The sequence below is a fragment of the Uranotaenia lowii genome, chromosome 1, assembly GCF_029784155.1.
Source record: "Uranotaenia lowii strain MFRU-FL chromosome 1, ASM2978415v1, whole genome shotgun sequence".
NCBI classification, from domain to species: domain Eukaryota; kingdom Metazoa; phylum Arthropoda; class Insecta; order Diptera; family Culicidae; genus Uranotaenia; species Uranotaenia lowii.
This window is the reverse complement of record NC_073691.1, coordinates 158,666,848-158,692,635: the sequence shown is the minus strand read 5'-3', so window position 1 is coordinate 158,692,635 and position 25,788 is coordinate 158,666,848. Positions and strand designations below refer to the sequence as shown.

The following is a 25,788-nucleotide window of genomic DNA, read 5'->3' as shown; positions in this document are numbered from 1 at the left end:
GCATAAGAATATAGCCACGAAAATGTTTCAAGGGCCTCTGGCCGTGCCAAACACCTGACCTTCTCAGGGTCGTTTCCTGAGGGCTTTCCCGATTGTGTTCCCTCAAAATACCCGAGGACAACATTCTCATTATTGGCGACTTCAACCCACCTGAACTTAAATGGTGTTCCTCCAAAGCCGGCATTTCTTGGCGCTATCTCCCAAACGCTTGACGTCATTGTGATAACGCTGGTCTTTACTGTACCATTTTCCTATTCAGACTGGGCTCTGCTCTCGATTATGCCCGATATTTATAGTCTGTTATACTCTTGGCGCACCCATCTGATTATGTAGGTTTACTGTTCTATTCAGGATGCCACAGCCATCGACTGGGATTCTGAACTCGAATCTTCTGATCCAAACGCGACTGCTATAAATTTCTCCCATATCATGAGGCACATGTCTATTCACGCCAAAAAAAATGCACGCGTTGTTACCAGGGTTACGTGGTTTTAAAACCAGACCCAAATAGTTTTGGCAGTACATTAAGAATTAAAGGAAAAATTCCGGCTTACCGTCTTACATGTTTCTGGGAGACAAGTCGGCAACATCGGACCGTGATATTTGTAATCTCCTCGCTGACAAATTCCGTAGTTCTTTCGATGCTGGCTAGAAACGTTCCACGAACGAATCATCCAAGCTTCACTCACTGAATCCACGCTCCCCTCCATTTGGAATCAGGCTTACATGTTTCCGGTCCAAAGAAAAGTGACAGGAAGGATATTAAAAAATTATCGTGGTATTTCTGCCTTGAGATGGCCAAACTCTTTGAGCTGGTCCTATTAGATTTTTTTTCTCGTATAACTAATTTTATTTCTCTAACGAACAATATGGATTCATGCCTAGGATCTCAACGACCACAAATCTGTTGACGTTCACGTCTTCGTTACAGCTTATCTCTGAAACAACTCATGAGTTGGCCTTGTGGTAAGATGCTGGCGAGCTGACTCGGAGGATTGGATATCGATTCTCGGGCAGGGCGAGTTTATTCATATACATACCTCATGGTTGTATTTTCTGTAGGCGTAATAAAATCGCAATTCAATTTTTGGAATCTAGCCTTATCTAGCTATATTGCCTTCTCTTTCATAGCTATATACTATTTTGGTTTGTTTTGTTGAAACCCACGAATACGCAAACTGCCAAATGAGTTTCAACACCTCCCTTACATTCGCAGATGTTGAAGAGCATCGTCGATGGCGAGCTTCCTGCAACACCAACAACTTCTTCCAGCCATCGGAAATCTCCAAAGTGCCAGAATGCCCTTTCAGCACCTGAATGCGAGCTTACGCATGCTGACTGCAGCGTAGCATAACACCACAAAAGTAACCCTGTCGGCGATCAGCTTCATTCCAGCTCCGTTTCCACCCGGTCGTCAGCAAATAACTCACGCTACTATTCGCAAGGTATCGCGAGCAACTCTCTAGGAATCCGCCTTACCGTCTTCGAACTACAGTGGCACCGCTGGATGTTCTCTGCACTGGTTGGTAACTCTACGCCAACCGCAAGCCTTGAGAGTACCTCTCTGGTGCTAACCCTTTTTCCCAATCCATACGTATCTGGGCCCAAAACCTGTTGAAAATGCTGGTTTCAGTTTTTTAAATTGAGTTATCGTTTATTTGCTATCACAGTAAGGTCCTAGCTGCACTCTGCATTAGTTATTGTTGATTCCACCACCCGGGGATAAGCTGAACGCTTCTCAAGTCTTGTTCTCCTTCAGGGTTGTCATCTCCTTGTCGATGGCTATCTTCCAGGAATCCTAGTCGTCCCAACGCTTCAGATCAATGATGTTGTGAGGTAGCTACTCATTAACAACAGCGACTACGTTAGCCACGCAGCGCTGAGTAACTCCACGAGTGCGCTGAATTTGTCTCAGGACACGTTCAGGGGTGAAGAAATCTTGTTCAACATCGTCTGGGAACTCCACGCTGCTCTCGTAGCCGCTCTCGCTGTGATCTTCAACAACCACACTGTTACCCACAGTGTGATCTGGATCAGCAGGCCCAACCGCTTAGATGTGTTTTCAGTTACTGAATGTGCAGATGCAGATTTAGCAAACCATCCTGTATCGGGCTATCAAAACATGATTTTGAGGAATCTTATTACATGGTCAACGAAACGTCAGCAGACGGTCAGTCTGCCGTCGACCTAAGCCGAGATAGGTGCCCTTTGCCATGCGGTTAAGGAAGGTTTGTGGTTAGCTCTCCTCCACGTTAATGGCGTACAACATCCCTTACATCCAATATCCGGAGGAGGCGTAGACCCATCAGCGGATGAAGCATCTGGACGTGTGTATGCAAAGAGATCGTGAGAAGCCGTCAACTATTTATCTTTACGACACATCTCCACAGAGGAGCAGCCAGCTGATGCGTTCAGGATGGCATTATTGAGGGCAAGGCATGCGAAGCTGTTCCGCATTCTCAATTTGTGATTTTTTTTTCAGGGATTTTCATCCTATTGGATGATTCATCTCAAATTTGCGAATTGAGGGAAGTTGTTGGGCCTTACGGTTTCGGCCTATTTTGGATCCTCCGGTAGAAATAATTATAGGATCAGACTGATAAAAATTACCGATTCGCAAAACCCAGGAAGTTTAAATAAGTCGAAGTTCAATGACAACCAATCTCGTCACCAAATTTGGTCTACCACGGTGGTTTAGAGAGGTATTTTTGAATCCTAATCGATTGATGTCTTTGGGTTTTCTTTTAGTAGTGCAGTTTTCTGAATGAAAATGTTTGGAAGAATCATCCAATTGCGCAGCAGACACTTTTGCTTATACGTACCCGCTTTCTTCTTCGGGAATTTTCATTCTTTCAGATGATTGTTCCCAAAATAACTGTACATACCAGCGAATTGTTAAAATGCTACATTTACAACTTTAATCATCGCACTCTATCAAGCACTAGCAGTTGATTCAACAAATAAATCGCTTTCTATCATATATATTGTCTGTCGGATAAGTTTTCACTGCTTTTGTTTAGTGTTCTATATTTTTTTCATCAAAACTGTTAAGTGTAAGCTCACAAACTAATCTCATGGTTTTGATTCCGGCACAAATGCTTTCGATACACCGTTTAGCAAGAGTTAAATCAAATGGAACTGTTTTAAAAGTTTTTTTTAAAAGAAAATTTTAACTTTTCAGGCAACGCATCATCATACATACTCTGTATCGTCGACATACTCAATGTCTTTATTTAAACACACAAACACAAAATTACCTCATGCCTTGATCCACTAATAATTGATATTTTTTAACCTGTAGGGGAGAATGAGGACACTTGATTCCTTTGCTATATCTCGAAACTGGAATGTCTTACATAGATCAAATGTTCTAGAAAAATTTGCCAAATAGAACAAAACAACAAACTTGAGTAAGTTGATGGATCTGCGACTGGTGAATGTAGTCTAATTTAGGACGTTTCGGCTTCTCAGTCAGTTGAAAATATGATTAAAAACAGCACATTTACTCAATGTCCAACGTTTCGGCCATGATATTGGCCATCATCAGGGAAAATAGAGTGTGTACTGTTTGTGTCTGTTAGATTTTTAATGGCTGGGTTGATGTTGGATTTTTCTCGAACCAGAACAAATAGTAATTTTAACACTGGATTAATCTGATCTAACCACTTTTTGTGTCTTTTTTATAATGTCTATCTCCTAGCGATCACTTCTTGATAACTAATAGATAACTAAAACGTAGTTATCAAGAAGTGATCGCTAGGAGACAGACATTTTGAAAAAGGCACAAAAAGTTGTTAGATCAGATTAATCCAGTGTTAAAATTACTATTTGTTCTGGTTCGAGAAAAATCCAACATCAACCCAGCCATTAAAAATCTAACAGACACAAACAGTACACACTCTATTTTCCCTGATGATGGCCAATATCATGGCCGAAACGTTGGACATTGAGTAAATGTGCTGTTTTTAATCATATTTTCAACTGACTGAGAAGCCGAAACGTCTTAAATTAGACAACAAACTAGATATTTAAAAAAAAATTTTTTTGAGTTATTGCACTTTGTTTGAAAAAAATATCAACATATGACTTGAAGATCTTTTGTTATCACTTTTAAATGTTTCCTACAAGAAAAAGTCATAATAACAATATATTTATTCTAATATGTCAATCGTTTGAGTAGAATATGAACTTCGTTATGCCATATTTTCAAAACAACAGTAAACTCCTAATTGCCTTAAGAAAAAAATTTCCAACATGTTTGCCATGGGTTCACTTATATGCAATGTTTGTAGGGTAGTAGATAAACTTTTAGAATTATTTTTGTCTGATAACTACTTATAAACTGTGAAATAAAAACTAGTATGGCCAAAAAAGTCAATGGAATTTTTTCCTTAAATTTTGCATGATTTTTGCCAAGGCTTTGGGCACCCTGATTAAGATTGAGTCTCTTCTATATAGGGAATAATATGAGATAAAATATCAAAAATGACCAAAAATGAACAACTCGAAGACTGCCAACCGGGGAACTGTAATGAAGGGAGAATATTCGTCAATGATCACACAAATGTTGCAACGAAATGTTGAATTTGTGGTAATTTGTTAGAGAAAATTAGAAGGTTTGAGTTCAAATGAGAGAAACCAGTGCTCAGAGAGAGTGAAAAAGTGCTAATTGTTGCAAATTGTTGCAATTTGTGAAGCATTTGTGGAATTTAGATCATTACCATTCCAGAATTCTCTCTTGATTTCAATCCCTTGTTGCCAACCCTTTCATGTGAGAGGGTAAATTCCCGTCCATGTACTTAGGAGATTTTGGTGTTCGAGAGCGTTTGTTCCAATTTGAGAGAAAGACTGTGTAAAGTTTAAGGAGAATAGAGTTAGACGGGAACCAAAAGGAAACGACAAATCAGTTAACAGACTAATTTCGTAAGCGACGTATCGCGTTATTTTTCGTGCGAAAAAAAAGTTTAGTGGAAGAAAATGGCGGAATGTAGTGAAAATCGACAATCTTGTTTTAAATCAAAAACTGTGAAGGAAAAACGAATTTTAATGGGTGATGCAGAAGATGTTAGAGGAGTGCGACGGATCATATAAGACAGTGTTGTTTTCCGATCCGCTCCATTAATGTTTCGTAAACTACAAAGGAAAGAGGTGAGAGATTTTAAGGCAGTTTGGTGTTGTTTGGTTGCTATATAGGGCAAAACCTTAAAAAAGTTTACTTGATTTTCAAACATTTAGTTGGTGAGTAGGTACATATATTAAAACCCCTGAGAGGGGCAGTATCAAAAGAATGAAAAGCACAAACCCCTAAGAAGAGCAGTGTCAGATTGAAGGTACAAACCACTGAGAAGGGCAGTACCAAGTGATAGGAGGTACAAACCTCTGAGAGGCAGTACCAAGAGATAGTGGAGATCGTGAAATGCAAGATTTGAAGAATAAACTTTTAAACCGAAAAAAAAGAAATTCTGTAAAATGGAGGACGAAAAATGAAGACTTAAGAAGAGACAATGGATAGTAGAAAAAAATATGTAGAACAAAATCAAGAAACAAAAATGGAGGACAAGAAAGAAAGGAGATAGAAAAATGATATAATGAAAAAAGAAAAGAAATTGAATTTTAGGATATGGAGAATAAAGAAGAAAATATTTTTAAAATGAATTAACTTAAAGGTAGTTTGCAATGAAAAAATAAAAAAAAATTAAAATGTAAAACGAAGATAGAAGAAAAATTTAGATATTTAAAAATAGAGCTTAATTGAAAGTGAATAAAAAAAATGAGCAGTAAATGGACAAAGAAAAAGAAAGAAAGTAAAATTACATCATAAAAGTAAAGATTAAAATAATAGGAATAAATAACGTAAAAAGAGTATAAAAAGCAATGTATTCTGTAAGACAATAAAAATAGTAAAGATTAAAAAAATAAAATGAAAAAGGATGAAAAATGTAAAAAGGAAAATAATAGATCAGAGTAGACAAGATAAAAAAGAGGAAATATAAAATAGAAGCAAGACAAGAAAAACATCCAAATACAAGTATGGAAAATGAGCAAACAAAATATTGAGTGAAAGTGAAAAATTTAAAATAAAAAGCGGTAAATGAGGAAAAATCATGAATTACCAAAAAACCGAAATACAAATCAGATCAGATCAATAAATTGTGGAATGAAGAACGAGAAGTGAAGATTTGAAAAAGATCCTGGACAAAGAGAAAGGAAAAAGATGAATGAAAAGTAGGATCGGAGAAATTAGGTCTAAACTTTATATAATGAAGTGGAAATAGGAAAAAGAAACAATTACAGCTACAGAATGGAAAATAAAATAGAAATGATAATAGAAAAAGGGAAAACAGAAAATCAAAACTGAAAAAAAGAATGGTGAAAAAGAAAGAAACTGATTGAAAGCAATAAAGCTATCAATTATATAGAAAATAAATGTTTAAAGAAGGAGGGAGAAAAAATAACATCACATAATTGAAAAAAAGGAAAAATCAAAGAAGTAAGAGTAAAAAAAGAGAGGATTATATAAAATATGATGAATGAAAATTTTAATAAACGAGACAACACAGTAAGTACGGAGGAGGAAGTAAGTACGAGTAAGGAAAATGAAGCATCATAAAATATTGAAGAGAGAGAAAATAAGACATACAAATTATTACCTACACTCTAATAAAGGATCAAGTCTCCTTTAACTTTCAAAATATCACTATTTTTTAGTCCCACGAAAACGCTTCTAGTTCATCTACGGGTTCATGTATCGATCTTACTATCACAGCACATATACTTGAAATCATGAAAGCTGTTAGAAAATGCAGGAGATGGCAATCAGCATTTAAATTCCAAAAAGATGTGATGAAAATAAGAAAAAGGAATCAAGTATCTCCATTCTACCGTATATCTCAATCCTCGAAAAACTCGACTTTTGTTTCGATTATCGTCGTTTGAACATGTAATTCGCGACTTTTATCAACGGTGCAGTTGGCGGACAGTCATTTAAAAACTTATCCGGTACAACTGTGATCGATGTTTACTCTTAGGCTCGTACTCACGGACATCGGCTCAGGAAGCACCTTACTTACTAACTGAGCTATATCACAAGCCCCAATGCACAATGGGGAATAAAGTGTATAAATCGCGAAGAATTTCACTATCATCCCTCTTACTCAAAACAAATCCTTGTAAAAGTACTTTTCTTTAGTGAAAATTTCCAAAATAAACGATTGGACATAATTTCAGACTCCGCACGAGCTACGAACTGAGTTAAGTCCGTACTTTTCCTAAACTAATTGATAAATGTTGGAAAATTGAGGGTAAAACGGCCAGAACTCCAGTTTCCAATCCGTGCTCAAACAGGATTCGTTGGATTCCTCGGAAAAAAATCACATAAGATAAGTTTTATTTGGTTCAAAATTTTCAAGTCTGGGAATGCTTTTTTCTTAAACAATTGGAAAATGTAGGGGAATTGAGGGTAAAAAAAAGCCAAAACTCAATTTTTTTGAAGCGTGCAGTGGCTCAAACAGCCTTCATTAGATTTCTCAGAAAAAAAAAACACACGAAATACGTTCCATTTATTTGGTTAAAATTTTTCAAGTCCGAACATGTGTTTTCTTAACTATTTGAAAACTGTAGAGGAATTGAGGATAATACGGTCATAACTCCATTTTTCGAAGATTGCGGTGGCTCAAGCAGCCTTCATTGGATTTCTCGAAAAAAATTCACACATGATACGTCTCATCTGGTTCAAAATTTGGAAGACCGAACATATAGGGGAATTAATAGGGGGTTTTTTTTCATAATGGCAGGATGCCAAACCCGGCCAAAACAGAACAGACAAGTCATGATTCTTCAGGAAGGTTGTACTCCATTTACCCGAAAACCATTGCCCAGAATGAAAAATCCCCAGAATTCCAATCGCCAGAAAGAACCATTCCCCAGAATTTTTTTCCCCAGACGAACCATTCCCCAGAAAAATTTTCGCCAGAATGTACCATTTCCCAGAAATTTTTTCACCAGAATGAACCATTTACCAGAATTTTTTTCGCCAGAAGAACCATTTCCCAGAAAATTTAAAACATTTATCCCTACTAGAAATTAATGAAAAAAAAGGAATTGTTACAAAAAAATGGGGTTTCATAACTTAATTCTTTTGCGGCAAAGCCGCAACCAACGAGGATGAAGGGGTTGAGGCGGCACAAAGCCGCCGAAGCTCCCAAATCCGAGGTGGCCGCTGACCCGCCGTCGGAAGCGGCGGCCCCATTACATTGGTCTAGGTCTGCCGGGGCTTCCTAGGTCTGCGTGAAAGCTAGGGGTGATCCCTTAGCCCTGTCCGCCACGCGACAGCGTGAAGGACAAAACGCCTTTCAAGTTCGAACGCGCAGCGTGAGGAGTCGGATACCAAAACGGTTTTTTAAAGGACCATGGTAAGCATTGAATCAATTAAAGTTCCATAAACCATAAACAAAGCACAATATTGGTTCTTAAATAAATTTAGTTGGAAAATTTCAAAGTTGTTGTTTCATTTAAAAAAATCATTTTGAAAAAATGAATTTCGAATCATATGAAATTTACAAGAATTCATTAGAAAAAAAAAACAAATAAAAATACAAGAGGAAAAAATCTGGGATTTGTGCCATTCTGGGAAATGTTCCATTCTGGGGAAAAAAAATCTGGGAAATGGTCCATTCTGGGAACAAAATTTCTGGTAAATGGTGCATTCTGGGGAATTTTTTTCTGGGAAATGGTTCATTCTGGGGTTTGATTTTGGGTATTTGTCATTCTGGGAAAAAATCATTCTGGGCAATGGTTTTCGGGTAAATGGGATACAATCCTCCAGGAAAGGCAGCCAACGCTTTTGGAGACATTCACGTAAATTTCCTGGTTGACGGTCCCGGCTTCAACGAAAATGTCGCTTTTTATGTCAGTGTTACAGATAGCTTGCCTAACGAGATATTTTCTAGCAAACTTTGATAGTTTAATATGCTTGAAAATGTCTGCCACCTTTCCCGGTCCGGTTGCTGTGTAATACACTAGTCCCTGAAGCTGTCTGAAGTCTGTCTTGGCGTAGGGTTCTGGTTTCGTCGTCCATTACCACCAGTGTTCGGCATCGCTAATTGAAAAATTAGCGGCGCTAATTAAATCGCTAACTCATTCAAATTTAGCGATCGCTAATTAAAACCGCTAAATGAGCGGAAAAATTTATCGATTCAAGCTTAAAGCGCTAATCGCTTATCGCTAACTGTTGATAAACAATAACGTAAACAGGATGGCAACAGCATGGATTATGGTTGCATCTGAATTCGTTTGCTCAAATACTTTGCAAACATAGTGCAGATTGTTTTTTGAGCCCAGTCTGTTTAAAAATCTAGAATCAGGTTTCACTTTTTTTTAAAACTTTCAAAATAATAATGCAAAATTCTCATGATAGGAGCATTGCCAAACGTGTATCTAAAAAACTAAATGAAATAAATATGCAAATTCATTCTATGGTGATACTATCTTATTTTTATTTTACCTGATTTGAAATACTTGTAAAAACTGCTTTGTAAAATGTGAATATCTCATCCATTTAAAAAAAAGTTGTAAAAAGCGGATTTTACAGCATTTATTATTCGAGACTTGCCGTGTGAGATAGTAATCTGAGATCTAAAAAAACTTAGAAATTTGGAAAAGCTTTTGAAAATCCATCGATTAACCAAAAAGCACATTTCAAAAATCACCGCATGTGGACGACCATGCTAAAGTCATGTAAAATATTGATCAAGTAGGTCGTTTACTCTACTTTTGCAAGCAAAAAACAGTATCTAAAAATTGACCTTCTAGCTTTGAATTATATAAATGATGTTTAAAATAGTTTAATACGTTTTAACAATATTTTTTGAATTGTTTGTCTGAGGATGTTGAGAAAAGAAGTACTTAAAGAGAAAAAAAGTTAATCTGTATGAAGCACTTCTGCCCTGAGACCATTCGAAGTGACCATTTTCACTTTGAACGCATATTGGTGTAGGGATGATGTCCGATGTCTCCTTTACTTGTCAAATGACAAAAAGTCTCTATCATCTCTAAGTTCTATCAGTTATAATTTGTGAATTTGAAACAAGGAAATGGAAGTTAGCGTTCTTCATTTAGCGGAACCAAAAAATAGCGGAACTTTTTAATTCGCTAGCTCAATCAAAATTTAGCGGCAAAATTAAACCGCTAACAAAAAGTTATCGGACTAACTAGCGATTAGCGGATTAGCGTTTTTGTGCCGAACACTGATTACCACGCAATCTTTTTTTGTGAACAATGTTATATACAGCTTCCGAAAGCTTGTTTTTGCTGTAAGGTTTTGCCTTTCTTTGCGATTATCAGTCATTTATACAATATTAAGATCTTAAACCCCTAATCAGTAACTGTTAGCTTCTTTTTTCCTTTTTTCCGGGATATTCAACCTCTTCCTCAGTCATCTGAATATTTTATATTATCACAATAACAATTGAAGGCTGGAAGGTTAAAGCCATCAATTATTTTTGTGATAATGAATTAATATCATTGAGCTCTATTAATAAATTTTTTACGGTCGCCACGTAAAGGATACTGACTTTATTTTTTTTATTCATGGAAAACTCAGTTTGTAGTAAATAGAATCTCAACTAGCAGAAATAAAACAAATAGTAAAACCAAACACTGATAGCTGTCAAGCTGCGGCTGACATAACATTGATCCAACCGCTTTGACATGCTGTAGACAGGATCCGGTTACAAACCTGGACCTCCTCGAGGGGTTCAGGAAGTAGAGACATAGAGCAGAACAGGAAAAAACTTCTGTCAGCCAGATTGCCAGCCCTAGATCAGACATCCATTTTGGCAAGCACACGGATATGTACCTTTGCTAGTAGTTCTTGGTAGTCAACTTGTTTTTTTTTGTACTACCCTGAACCGTGCCAGATCGATTTTATTTCAACCGGCGACAGTTTTTCCCAACCGATTCCATCATTTTGATGGATGGCACCGTGAGCCTCATCTTTATTCCCTGACTTTTTCTTCTGCCAGCCAGGGCATCTCTCAACCGTCCCGGTAACAACATGATGGCAAATGGCCTCGACGACGACGACGACGACGTAGAGATAATCGATTTTGAAATCCTGCCAAATGGTAATGCCATATTTGAAGGGAGATGTTTACCGACTCTTTGATTCGAACGGAACATGTCGAAATTCAATTGACTTCCCTTCTCTTTTTTGTCTGCCTGTCTAGGGTGCTCTGGGATGTTGGAACCGTACGATCAACGAATATTCAAGTCATATAACTTTACCTCACACGATTACTAGAGCATGATAGCGTATCATATACATACATTTGAACACAACTTTACAACTCCATTACACATCACAGAGGGAAAATGTCACCACAGCACCAGAAAAAAAAAACTTTGCTCCGAAGTTAAACCGAAACTGAAAACGATAGACTCGCGACATTTTGCTCTACTTTTTCCTGTCTTTCACACGTCTTTTCAGTCGGGCGAACGTGGCACACCGTCTAGGCGCAGTAAATCCGAGGGACCGCCAGGTGTCGCCAATGGACGACTTCCGACCGGAACTGGACTGGCCAATGGAACCGTCCACCACGAGCCGGTCCCGGTCGAGGGCAAGGCGAAGGAACAGGTAACGGATCGCTAGCTGTAGCTTGAAATTCAATTTCCCAATTCTCCTTTCCCCAATCTCCAAAGTTGCAACCCGAACGGGCTATGCCGAATGATGATTTATGATGTTTCCCATACGATTTAAGCATGAAAAACACCCACAATCACTTGTCTGTTTAAAACACATGAACATTGTTTGCAACATCGTTTCGAACTTCCAAACATACTAGTAGAATTTGTCTGGATTATGTATTATTTTGTACAGCGTTACGAAAACCATGAGAGCACTGGATGCGCTAGTTTCTTTTTTTTCTGTTGGTGGCTTAAAAGCCACTAATGCTTTTGATGTTATATAGTTTTTTTTCGGTTTGGATGTTTCACAGATTTATTCTTTAAAAAATGTAGATAAATGACGGCTTCAGATATCAAAATATACAAATAATTTTAAACCTTGAAAGTATAACAACGTTTCTATGTACCGTTTCTAGAACGATTATCATATGATTATTTTTTAAGCTTTCATAAGTTCAAAATTAACCATTTTCTACTGAACGCTCTTATTATATGTCGTGTGTAAGGGGCAGCATGTTCGTTCGTTGAGATGTTCGTAGCCAGTATGACACTTTGTCATATTCCCACACAGTGGAGAAAGGTGCGCGTTATCTTCATCCCAAAACCAGGGAAAAAAGATAAAACCCAACCAAAGGCATTCAGACCTATCAGTTTGACATCCATTATCTTGAAAATAATGGAGAAGATACTTGACGAGCACATTAAATCGCAGTATCTTAGCTCAAGTAAGCTGAACAATTTTCAGTTTGCTTACAAAAAAGGTATGTCAACGGTCACGGCCTTACATACTTTAACACAAAAACTAGAAAAGACCCTGGAGGCAAAAGAAATAGCACTCGCTTCTTTTCTAGACATTGAAGGGGCATTCGACAACGCATCTCACAGTTCAATCGAAATAGCTATGAAAAGACGAGGATGCCACTCGGCAATTGTTAACTGGACTAGTAGCATGCTTATAAATAGAACCATCTATGCAAGTTTGGGAGGACTTACAATCAAAGCCACTCCAACAAAGGGATGTCCCCAAGGTGGGGTTCTATCACCGTTGTTGTGGTCATTGATCGTGGACGACCTCCTAAACAAACTTGTATCTATGGGTTTCGAAGTTATTGGCTTTGCAGACGACGTAGTAATAATAGTTCGGGGTAAATATGAGAATGTGTTGTCAAACAGAATGCAATCTGCACTTAACTACGCACTATTCTGGTGCAGGGTAGAGGGACTGAACATTAACCCTTCCAAAACTACTGTGATAGCATTCACTAGGAGACGAAAAACTGCACTAAAACCACTAACATTAGACGGGGAAGTGCTAAACTTCGAATCACAGGTGAAATATTTAGGCATCATACTAGATTCAAAGCTATCATGGAATCCGCAGATAGAGCATGTAATAGCCAAGGCTACAATAGCTCTATGGGTTTGCCTCAAAGGAGTAGGGAAAAAATGGGGACTAAGGCCGAAAATTATCCATTGGATATTTACAGCTATAATAAGACCCAAAATCTCGTATGCTTCTTTAGTGTGGTGGACCAAAACTGTGCAAGCTACGGCCCGGAAGAAACTAGCGAAGCTTCAAAGAATAGCAACCCTAGCTATAACTGGCGCTATGCGAAGCACATCAAACGAGGCTCTGAATGCACTACTAAATATCCTGCCACTACATCAATTTATTGAGTTAGAGGCAGAACGTAGTGCCTTGAGACTCTCCAAAAACAAAACTCTCTATGAGGGGGATCTTACAGGACACCTAAAAATCCTGAAGATATTTAAAATAAACTCACTTATTGTAAAGAACGATGACTGGATGGAACCCGTTTTCAATCTAGACATACCATACAATGTAACTATCAACGATAGGGACGTGTGGGAGTCAGGTGGACCTGCGGTTCCTTCCAGATCGATAAAATTCTTTACTGATGGATCAAAAATGGATAATAGAACCTGGGGCAGGGGTGTTCGGACCTAGACTCAGGATCTCAATTCCGATGGGAAACTGGCCAACAGTATTCCAAGCAGAAGTTCAAGCAATTCTAGAATGCACTTTAGCCTGTTTGAAAAGAGGATACAGATACACAAATATCTATATATTCTCTGACAGCCAGGCCGCTCTCCGGACACTAAGTACGTTTACATGTTACTCCAAGCTAGTATGGGAGTGTATTGTTGCACTAAGAAACCTGGCCATACGGAACAGAGTATTTTTATTCTGGGTTCCAGGCCACTGCGGTATCCTAGGGAACGAAGAAGCAGACCAGCTAGCTAGGGAAGGATCTCAGGGCCTGTTAATTGGACCTGAACCTTTCTGTGGAGTATCGAGGAGTGCCTTGAATATGGAACTCAAGAACTGGGAAAGCACCACTATTGTCTCCAATTGGAGAACAGCAGAGGGAGCAGCTCAGGCAAAAAGATTCATTGAACCAAGCGCACGACTCTCCAAAAACATGTTGAACCTAAGTAAGCATGAGTTAAGTACTTACACAGGTCTCTTGACCGGACATTGTCCAACAAAACAACATCTCAAACGGATAAACATTATTCAAAACGATGACTGCCGGTTCTGCGGGCTCGAAAAAGAAACTGCAGAGCATCTTCTATGCAACTGCTGCGCCCTTCTTAATAGGAGAGAGCGTGTACTTGGGGCAAAGTTATTAAGCGCACAAGAAATATGGTTGCATATCAGCCCTAAGAAGGTTATATCATACATCTTTGATATCATACCCGATTGGGATAAAATGCTTAGTCAGCAATCAACTGTCACTTCAACCCATAGTGCAGGTGAGCCTGATAGCATATATTAACGCGGGGTAATTACCACAATAGATCAACTACTGGTCGCAGTGGGCTCTCCCCTACAAGGAAAAAAAAAAGGGGCAGCATGAATAGTCATGTTAAATTCCCTAAACGGTCCGTATAAATTTTTCAATCAGTCCAAAATGCTGACCTGTGTGGAATTTTTGCTTAATCGGATTGGATTTAGAGGTGTCTCTTTAAGCTCGTGAAGATATTTTTCGCCAATCCTGAAAATCGGGTATAGGCAAACGTCGAGATCCTTCGTTTCAAATAAACATTATTTTGTAAGAAATCAAATTTCTTTATATGAAACTAAATTTTTGGCTACACCCAAAAATCAGACTCTACTCCAATAATGAACTTCCTTGAAGGTGGAATGATCGGAATAAGATTCTATGCCGGACCGGCATTTACAAGCTTTCTAATAACTGGCGTTGTCCTTACGATTGCGCTTCATTTGTCTATAAAAACCATGTAGAACATATCTAAGGTTATACACATAACACACGACGTATTACAGGACACGACACATAACGTTCTTACTTAACGGATACTTAAGGATATCTAAGGTTGCCAGAATTATTTCAGCACGTACTCGGGTTGGACAAAACCGGTCTATCTATGTATATAAAAATGGATTTCTGTCTGTATGTCTGTCGGTCTGTTCCCTATAGACTCGGAAACTACTGAACCGAATTGCTTTTATCTTGGTAGATGGGTGCTTCTGAGGCCGGGGAAGGTTCCTATTACAGTTTGAGACCCCTTCCTCTTACAAGAAGGGGGCAGGGGTCTCCAAATAAAAAAAAAAAAGAAATGTTTGCATAACTTGCGAACCATTCAAGCAAATGGTACCAAATTTGGCATAGAAGGGTATTGAAAAACGAGAAATGATTCTATGATTATGTTTGACCCCTTCCTTTTTCCTGTGGAGATTTAGGAAGGGAGGAGGGGGGCTTCCATACATTTTTCATTGCATAACTTGAGAACCATTCGAGCAAATGGAACCAAATTTGACTTGAAGGGGTATTTGTATACGATAAATAGTTCTAAGAATTTTTGATGCCCCTTCCTCCTTCCATTTAAGCAAAAAGAAAGGAGGAGGGGGCTGTTTTACCATTTTGAGCTTAACTGGAAAATTAATCAATCAAATTTGGTATGGGAAGGTATTTGAATACCAAGAAGGTTTCTATGATATTTAGAGACCCTCTGTTCATCCAGTGTGGAAATTTTAAGGGGAGCTCCCATACAAATTTTGACATTACTCGAAAACTTATCCAGCAAATGGAACAATATTTAGTATGAGAGGGTATTTGATAGGAAGTAATGTTTCTATGAATATACAGTATTACTGCGTCCTTCCAGTGGGGTGATAGAAAGAAGAGAGAGAGGCTCCTTTACAATTGTTTGCATAAATTCAGAGCTCATCGAGGAAATGGAACCAAATGTGGCATGGAAAGGCATGCTTATTATAGGGTAAATGATCTTGAGCGGAACTAGTCAAAATCTGATCTTGAGCGGAACCATTTACTTTTTCTAAGTTCTAGGCAGAGATTGTTTATGAACCAAACTGTTGAAAAAACACTTTTTTAAGATCTTTTCATACAAGCATTGACATTTTTGCTAAAATTAATTTACTCAAATAATGTTATTAGAAGATTTAAAAACATACACATTTTTGCTGCAATTTTCATCAATTTACGCTGACTTTGAACGTCAATTTATGTCACTCTTGACCGTTGTAAACTAATTCTCAATGATTAAAATGGTTGAAAAACTCATAAAAAAGCATTATTCGGGGTTTTGTAGCAAGTTTTCCATCAGAATATCAATTAACAGCTTAGTTTTTAAAAGTAAAATATGATCTTGAGTGGAACCATCTTCGATCTTGAGCGGAACTACTAGCTTCCGAAATAAACCGCTAGGTGCGCTGCCTTATGCCTAATGTCTCACACGCAGTTTATACCCCTGAATGTATGCAGCACATTTGTATATTTCTTATTCTATCAAAATGTAAAATTAAGTTCGAATATAACAAAAACTAATTAATTGGCGTCGCAGCGTACCAAACTAGGTACACAAAAAGTTTAATTTTTTGGGGTTCAAAAAATGTGTTTTTGAATTTTTCTTTCAGAGGGACGACGAGGAGGAGGAGAAAGGCTTTCATACATAATTTTTGTCATAATTCGAGAACTAATGAAGCCAATAAAGTTAAATCATTATTTCAGAATAAGAATCAATCTTCATTGCCATTCTTATTCGTACTTTATGAAGTAGTTTTCTTTTAAAGAGATTGTTTCAGATGTTCACATTCCAACTGAAAACGATATACTATCTAAGAAACAAAAATTCAAATTTTTTTTTTACACACATCATTTTAGTTTTACAAAGTGTAGCAAAGCACACCGGATTAGCTATTGTATAGTACTTCACGATTCAATTGGTGGCCTGGTATTGAAAACCTTTCAGATTTCCTTGTGTTTGACTTTACACTTGAACTCGAACTGGAAATTGGTTTGAGAAATAATTGTTTTATCAATTGAGATAAATAATTAATGTTTCAATAAATTTTGAATATAAATAAATGTCAACGAGATTCATGAGAAACTGGAATTTATTTTGAACTTTATTCTACGAATAAGTTGCTTACAGCAAGGTTGCCGAAATAACAGTGAAATCTGTTATTTTACAAAATTTTGAGGAAATTTATATCACAGAATCTGTGTCACAGAACACGATATTTTGAAATATTTACAGATTTCACAGAATTTTTTAATTGCGAATGGATTTCCATAACTATAATTCTGTTGGTCAATATAAAATTAAGGTTTCTTACTTTGAATTAAAAAAGTATGAAAAGATTTTCTACGTAAACTGATTTTTCCCAACTAAAATATAAAAACGACACAAATTATCATGAATTTCCAATAAAGTTAAAGGAATTAAGGGAATAAGGATTAAAAAATAAGAGTTTTTTCTCAAAAACATTGATTTAGAGCAATGTACCGTTTTTTTGCCAAATCTGTAATTTAAAGTATCTTCTTTTTTATTACTAATTTTGACTTTTTTTTAAGCAAGAAATAAATTTGAACGGATATTTTGAGAACAGCTTTGGAACGCTAAGTTTCTTTTTTTCACGTAAAAACATTAATTTTTGAACTTTAAAATCTTCAAAGATGAAATTTAATTGAAGTTTTCACAGTTACACAAGTATAAGGAATAAGAGCTATTAAAGATGTTGACAGGAGAAAATGGTTCCGCTCAAGATCGTATTTTGGTTCCGCTCAAGATCAGCGTGGTTCCGCTCAAGATCAGAATTCTTACTTCAGTAAAACAGCTCTAGAGTTATAAGGATTCACTCTAAAATATTCTAAAAATCATCATTAGAAAGCAGAAACCAAGATCTATCTGCTGAACTGAAACATTATTTGTTGGGATATAACCCAAAGCCATACCGCTTGATGAAATGTTCCGAGTTGCGTCGAATTGAGCCAATTGGTTCCGCTCAAGATCATTTACCCTATGCTTATTTGAAAAGGAGCCTCCTTTAATAGGAGATAAAGTTAGGGAAGAGAGAGGCTCCCATACAATTGTTTTGCATAAACCAAGAACGAATCTTTCAAATGGAACCAAATACGTAATGGGAAATCATTTGGGTACGAGAAATGGTTTTATGATTATTTAAAAAAACACCACTATCCTTACAGGGAGTACTCAGCTCCAGTACAATTTTGTTGGTATAACTGAAGAAGTAATTAAGCAAATAGAATCGAATTTGACATGAGAAGGTATTTAAATACCAGCTATAGTTCTATGCATGTTTCAAATCTTTCTGCCTTGCATTGTGGAAACCAGGAATATGAAATTTTGATTGCGAAAAAAATGGGATCCCTACCTTTTTCCAGCAGATGTTGATCGAATGAAGAAAGGAGAACTTTCATACAAGTTTTTTTTAGCATAAATAGGGGTCTTATTAGTCAGAAGAGACCATATAATATGTAAGATGTTGTTTTCATACAAATAATTTGAGACCCTCACTTTAGTCTCGAAAACTTTTCAGACAAATGGAACAAAATGTGACGTTACATGGATACTGAAACTGTATCTAAGGAGTGTATTCGAAAAAAATTCAACACTTTGTTTTGAGAATAATTTTTGAATGCATGGAATTCAACGAAATGTTAAGCTAAGCTACCCGGTGTGTGGTAGGCGTCTATCTAGTGTATGAGAGACAGCACTGACAGCTTAGTCGCTGCTCTCTCCCGATAGTTGCCGTGCGGTTGTGTGTGTTTACTTCTCTTGCTGTGCCATTCAGTAGTCAACCTTTCAGCAGATAAGTCTCGTGTTGCATGTTGGGTGATTCCTTGCGAATGGCCATTTTGCACATTGACGACCGTGACAGGTTTTGCTCTTGTTTGTTAGCAAAACAAATCCAACTAGAAATGGTTTCGACTTCCAAGGAATCACCTGACGTGCAGCAGCAAAGTGATATTTATGGGGGAAAAGTGTTATACCAAGTAATTTTCCGCCTTACGTTGTGTTGTGTACATTCAAGTTTGTGGAGCGCTAGCGCTCATGTGTTTGATGTTTTTTTTTCGTTCATTTGTGCGCGCTGGCGTGCGCTGACTGGGAAGGATTGGCGATAGAGAAGGAACACAACTGTGTTTGTTAGTGTTTTGGTCATGCTGATGACGCGTGAGCTAGAAAAATATTAGCTCGTGTCGAACAGGTACAGGTGTCGAACAGGCTCTAGACGAGCATAAATAAGAAGATTTTCTAGCTCGGGACGAGCACCACCATGAATAGTTAATTAGCTCGGGACGAGCACGATTTTGTTTGACACTTAGCTCGGGACGAGCAGAAATTCTGATATGTGTTTTAGCTCGGGACGAGCACAAGCAATACGATTTTAAGCTCGGGGCGAGCTTAGATAAGAAGAGTTTTAGCTCGGGACGAGCACCATCATAAACAGTGAATTAGCTCGGGACGAGCTCGAAATTGTTTGACGCTTAGCTCGAGGCGATCATTATGAATGTGAATAGTACTTATGATGGTTCAGAATGAACAGTAAATTCTGATTTGTATCTTGCACAAAAAGCATATTTTCGGGTAGCAGGAGGAAAAGGTTTTGCTTTTATTCAATGCTAATGGACAAGCTTGGTTAAGTATTTCCAAGATTGATCTGTTCCGACTCTTCTAAATCTGAGTAACAATATTTGAACTAACTTGATGAGTATGAAGTATGCACAAAAAAAAAGGAAAATAAAGCAACTTATATATATCGAAATATGAAGGTGATTTGTATAATTTAACGCATGTTGATTTGTAAGAACTTTTCGAAAAATGTATTTTGAAAAAAGTGGTTGAACCACAGACCGAATTTCATTTGGCGCAAAGTAAATCATATTTATAACCGGCAAGGTAAGTAGCAAATATATACTGGCTTGCATTTCATGGCTCCTCACGAACTGATGTTTAAAAGAGCTATCAGGCAGTTACAGTGCATCAGCTCGCCACAGAAAAATAATGACACACTTGTATTAGTTTTCATCTTGAATGAAATCATTAATTCCTGAGTTAAGCTACAAGCAATCTTCTGAGTTGATTTTTCACGGTGCAACCAACAGATTCAATCGATGTTACTTGCATGCATTTCGTGAGCGGAGAGAAACTATAAGGGAGGGAGATGATTTTTTAAACGTGCTGTATGTATCTGAGAGGATAGCCGAGAATTCTCTGCATCATTAGTATTACGAACATTATTGTTATATCGTATTCTTTCTAGTAGATAATGCTCCCTGTTTCATTGTATCGTCATTTGTCCATTTGTAATATGTTCATATGGTTTGAAAATCGAATTCCATATGTGATGGCTTCAAAAGTACATGCTCTATTAGGAAATTCATTACTCATTAATATTCACTTGAGTTTGTGGGACAAAAGCTGTGTCCCGAATTCTTGTTATTCCCAATAATATGACGAATAGTCATGTCCGTTAAGTAGACGGTCTAAATTTTGGAATTGAATGTTATTAAATTCTGTACTCCAGGACTCTAGGATTTAGTTAAGTATGATGAGTACACGGACTTCTTACTTTATCGTTGCGTGGTAGCTTGAACGCTCGTATATGTTACATATTCAGCCGAATTTTTACATACCTACATATTGTCTGTTTGAAACTAATCTTTTTTTTTATCACTTTTCCTGAGAGAAAGGGGAAGATGTGTGGTAGGCGTCTATCTAGTGTATGAGAGACAGCACTGACAGCTTAGTCGCTGCTCTCTCCCGATAGTTGCCGTGCGGTTGTGTGTGTTTACTTCTCTTGCTGTGCCATTCAGTAGTCAACCTTTCAGCAGATAAGTCTCGTGTTGCATGTTGGGTGATTCCTTGCGAATGGCCATTTTGCACACCCGGTAATGTAATGTTGACATACGCAAATTTTTGTGATGTTTTGTCAAGGTGTTTTTTAAATAACGTCTAATAAATTTTCGATTTTATTTTTGAGCAACACGTGCGCCATCTATAATAATATATGAACCAACTTTTTTTTCAAATCAAGGCAGTTTTTGATTACGTTTGATGTTTTTTAAAGCTTGACCCTCAAAGATGGCCCCGAACCACTTTTCCTATCAATTCCCATCATGTACAGGCCAAGAGCTTTCTAATGATGTGTCGCAAGTTAAAATCTGATCATTTTGATTTTCCGGATTCCGGAACCGGCCAGATTGGCCAGTCCACACGGCAAAGTCAGCAAGGAACCGTTGTGACTGTCGCGACAGTCATTTTAATAACATTTCATTTTGATTCTGATGAATGTTACGATTACATTCTGTGACATTCAAAATGTTAAATGTCGCCATAACATTTGCCATTATAAATGTTATCGAAGCAACGACCGACATTCATCAGCTTATCGTAACATTTTTTCCCATGACTATGACTGTCTCGATGCAAGCTGTGACATTCGTCCCAAATGTTATTTGACATTTTTTCGAAGGAATTTCTTAGCGATGACATTCACAAAATCCAAAAAGGACATGACTGCGACAGTCGTTTTCGTACTGATGAATGTCGCTCTAGGCTTCAGAAAAATGTCGAATGACATTCGGACAGTTATCATCCCTGCTCAAAATAATTAAAAATTTTGAATTTGGTCGATGTTATGACAAATTTAGCGGATTGTTCTCCTTCGGCACAAAAGAAACAAATCTAACATTTTATCACTCCACCATCGTTTTTGCGTAATGGCACGATTCCAGATGCAACTTAAAAAGAGTTTTCACTTTGTGGGACCTATTGAAGAGCTTTGCAGAGAAAATGGTTTGCATTTGAAGGCAGTCTTCTTTGTATTTTCAGCCATTCATCCGGCCAATCGTTATGAAAGAATGAGTAATTTGCCTTTTCCGAAGATTTTTAGCCTCCACAAGTACTAGACATTATATCTTCCAATTTTCTATCCTTTTTAATCCCGGAGAAATACAGCTGAAACTTGTTAACGAAAAGATTCTGGTTGGAAACCTGCCAGGTGATCGCTAAAGAGTTCGTTTTGCTGTCAACTTCGAAATTTTCTAAATATTTCCCCACCAGCAGTCCAAATATTTGGCGCACGGTTTTACCACCGTATTTTGTTTATTTTACCAGGGGGCAGCTTTTCTATCAATACCTTTTTTTGATCACTTCCTCATTTATGTTTTCGGATTAAACTAAAAAAAACTCTCACTTCATGGAGTTAGCAATCCTTACTTTTATTCTAATGTTAGCTCACTATTGGGCTCTGTAGAACTTCTAAAACGATTTAACATGTGAGCTTTGGTCGAATAGTTGATTTCCAGTAGTTTTTGGGTCTCTCACTGGAACTTTTCTGGTTTTTTCTAGATCCTGCCCAAAAAATTTTGTCAATGAATTTCAGTATTTGACGCTATCTCAAAAACCAATTGACAGATTGTCACCAAATTTTGTGCACGTACACATTGCATTACTAAGTAGCTTCACTGAAAGTTTCATCAATTTCCATCGATACATTCAAAAGTTATTCACGAGCCTTTTCCCCAGAAAAAAGGGTGAAAAATATAAAGTTCAAGGTTCAGAAAATCCGATGAAATAATTTTTGTAGTGCTATTCGGAACTCGCTCTTACCTTTAGCGGTTGCTTCTGAATTGTGTTGAAATTTTTAAGGGGGGGGTTAGGGTCTAACGGGTATAAAAAAACACCATTTTCATGATTTTTTTCTAGAGCTATCGTTCAAACAAATGTATTCAAATTTTCTGCATTATACAAAGCATTGTTAAAAGAACATTTAGTAATTTTTTCGTAGAAAAATATTGAAAAATGAGCCGGTGACGGAGCATTTTCGAGGATGCCTTTTAGAAAACAGGATTTGCGGTGGACACTGTATCTCAGCACAGAATCATCTGAAATCAAAAAATCAGAGCAAAATATTTTTAATAGATGTTTTTCTGGACCCCAACGTTTTTATTTAACTTAAAAATATTTTTATGAAATGTTTGTGGCTGTTTGAAGTAAAAACTATGATTTTTCACTTAAAAATCCGCCATTTTTCACCTCTAAAATCTCCCCAAAGTAAAAAAATCAAAAAAGAAAAACGTTGGGGTCTGGTATTTTATATGTAGAAAATATGTTCCAAATTTGAAAAGATTCGGATAAGTAGTTTTCAAATGACGATGTCCACGGACTTTAAAAATGTGCTTTCGAGAAAAACGCGTTTGAAGTTTCTGCTCTTACTTTCTTGCAGTATTAGATAGGAGGAGATAAAGGCCTATAACTTCTACAGTTTTGCTTCAATTGACTTGAAAATTTGACACAACATTCTTGAAATGTTTTACAATAAGAAAATAAAAAAAAAATAGATTTTTTGAAAGTGTTAGACCCTACCCCCCCCATTAAAGACACAACCCCCTTTCCCCTTCCCCCTCCCCACAAATAATGCGAAATATTCTCCTGTACACTCGAAATTTTAAACTATTATTCATACTTTGATCGTTGAATAAGATTCTTCAAGAGTATCAATTTTGACGTAGGCCGTTGATTTCTGAACATTAATTTTTAAATAATATTAACCTCGTTCCATATTACTAAAATCTAAATTGAATTTCTGTTTTCATAATTCGTATTCTGTATCCAGTTCAGAATAATTGATGCTCGGTTCAAATCATCGTTAGAAAAAAGATATGAAAATCTATTTTGAAATCGTTCAAATCCGAATTTATGTTTAATATTCATTATAAGTTCTCGAACTCAATTCTTCAAAATCCCAATAAAAAAATTATAAATAAAATTAAAAGCAGAATTCCATCACTAAGTCACTGAGTCAGGAATTGTACAACAATCTCGAAAGAGAAGATATCGTAAATCCGAAAGACCGTAACTTCATAAAACGGAGACTTGTTGCGTAGCGTCAACCGAAGCTTTAGGCGACTGTTCCTGCGAATGCAAATGCGAATTCAAACACTACTTAGCTTAATTTTTTTTTTCATTTTAATCCCATTTTAATCCAGATCCGCAAGTCAGATTAAAAATGATAATAAAAAATGTAAATTCCCAGCAAACATGAAATCGCGTTAGAAATGAAAGATTAAGTCGTTAATTATGTTGTTGCGAATCGCAATTCCTACCATATAAGTGAAAGATCGTTAAAATGGTTTTTTAAAGTCGGTTTAAATCGGATATAATAAAAAGTCAATTTGTATTTACAATTTAGTTAAAAATCACAAAAATCAAGTAGAATATGAGTTTATTTTGCCGGTTTTTTTCCAATGGAAAAACCTGGTTTTTATTTTTTTTTAAATCATCCAGAAGATTTTGATTATGAAATTGATTTTTAAAGAAAAATATTTTCTATAATCTTGTTGTAGAAGAAATATTTTTGCAAGAATCAGATCTAAACTGCCCTATTTTAATCTTTTACTTTTACTTTTGAAAGTTTGATTAAATCCTGCATTTCTAAAAAATCTTTTTCAATGTTAAAGTAGACTGAGTCAATTTAGGGTCATTTTTGAATTTCTCAAACCCTAAGGCCCCTTAAAATCTGGTGCAAAACTCATCCATGATTTTTTGCAAAATTTCAGAGAAACATTACATTACTAAATTCAATCTTTAGGTTCATATGAGAAAATGGAACATTTTGTACTGAAAAATCAACATATTTTTTTGTTTCTTCTGTGGATCCGAGTTTGCTTATGGTTTTTGAGACAATTTTTAAATTCTCTAAAGCAAATTTTCCGGTGAACGACTTTGTCGAAGACCGTAACTTCGTATCTAATTAGGCCAAAAGATATTACCTGTTTAACAGTAGTATGACCTAAAAGTTCAAATATACTCATGTAAACGTTACTTAAATACTTTGCAAAAAAAATCATGCGTGAGTTTGGAACCAAAACGACGCTTTTTAGACCTCAGGGTTTGAGAAATTCAAAAATGACACCAAATTGACTCAGCCTAATGTTCAAATCAAATAAGCAAAATTCACCAGGTTTTCAGCAAATTCGCTTGGAAGCTCGAGTCTGTATGCCAGCAGTGCTTTTCCAATCATATCATCTTTGGTACAGTACACTTTTTAGCGTATTTTTGGCACAGAGATTTGCCTAATAGGCATTGGATTTTTGCAACTCGAGTTTTCGGATTTCCTCTCCAACACCATACCAATAGACTGAATAGTCAGATATAAACTAGTCAAGCTGTTGCTCAATCATTCAGCTGACTTTATCGAGTTGAACTCACTGCTAGATTCTACGGCAGAAAATGCTCATCGTGCCCTGATCAATGGTGCTCTGTTCGCCCCGAGCCAACAAGGTAAAGTAAAAACGCCATTCAAAATTAATTATAGTGAAAATTGAGGAACAATGGGTACATCATATTGCACTGAGTACATTATAGATCAAGATAATTTAACGATCATAAGAGCTCATTTTCCGGTGCTCAAAAATTATAATAATTTCGTCATTTGAGAACCTAGTTGGTTTTATTTTTAAAAAAAGTTCTAATGACGATACGGAGATTTCTTTTTTGCTGAAAAAATAATATCATAGGAAGTACAAAACTGTTCCTCGCGAAAACTTATTGGGAAAAATACGTATTTTCTTAGATAAGAGGGGTGTCTAGTTTGCACCGGTTGCTCGTTCTGCCCTTATCTCTCCTTCAGCGCTCGCTTTATCATTCGACAATATTCTCGTTTCCATCCTGCTTGGTCTTGTGATGGGATATGGGATATGTTTTATTTGGTTTCTTTCAGACATATGGAATGCGGATGCGCTGAGAGAACAGTGCCAGTTATTAGAAAGCATGTTAATGCCGGTCCGG

At 36.8% G+C, this 25,788-nt stretch overlaps 1 protein-coding gene across 10 annotated transcripts in view; it reads left to right on the top strand.

Moving 5' to 3' along the window:
* Positions 1-25,788, top strand: part of LOC129740678 (serine/arginine repetitive matrix protein 1) — a 182,506-nt gene that overhangs the window by 92,367 nt on the left and 64,351 nt on the right. For all 10 annotated transcript variants that reach the window (XM_055732431.1, XM_055732433.1, XM_055732430.1 and 7 more), the window contains one exon: positions 11,486-11,632. In XM_055732431.1, the coding sequence (XP_055588406.1) occupies positions 11,486-11,632 (147 nt within the window). The remainder of the gene's footprint in view (positions 1-11,485; positions 11,633-25,788) is intronic.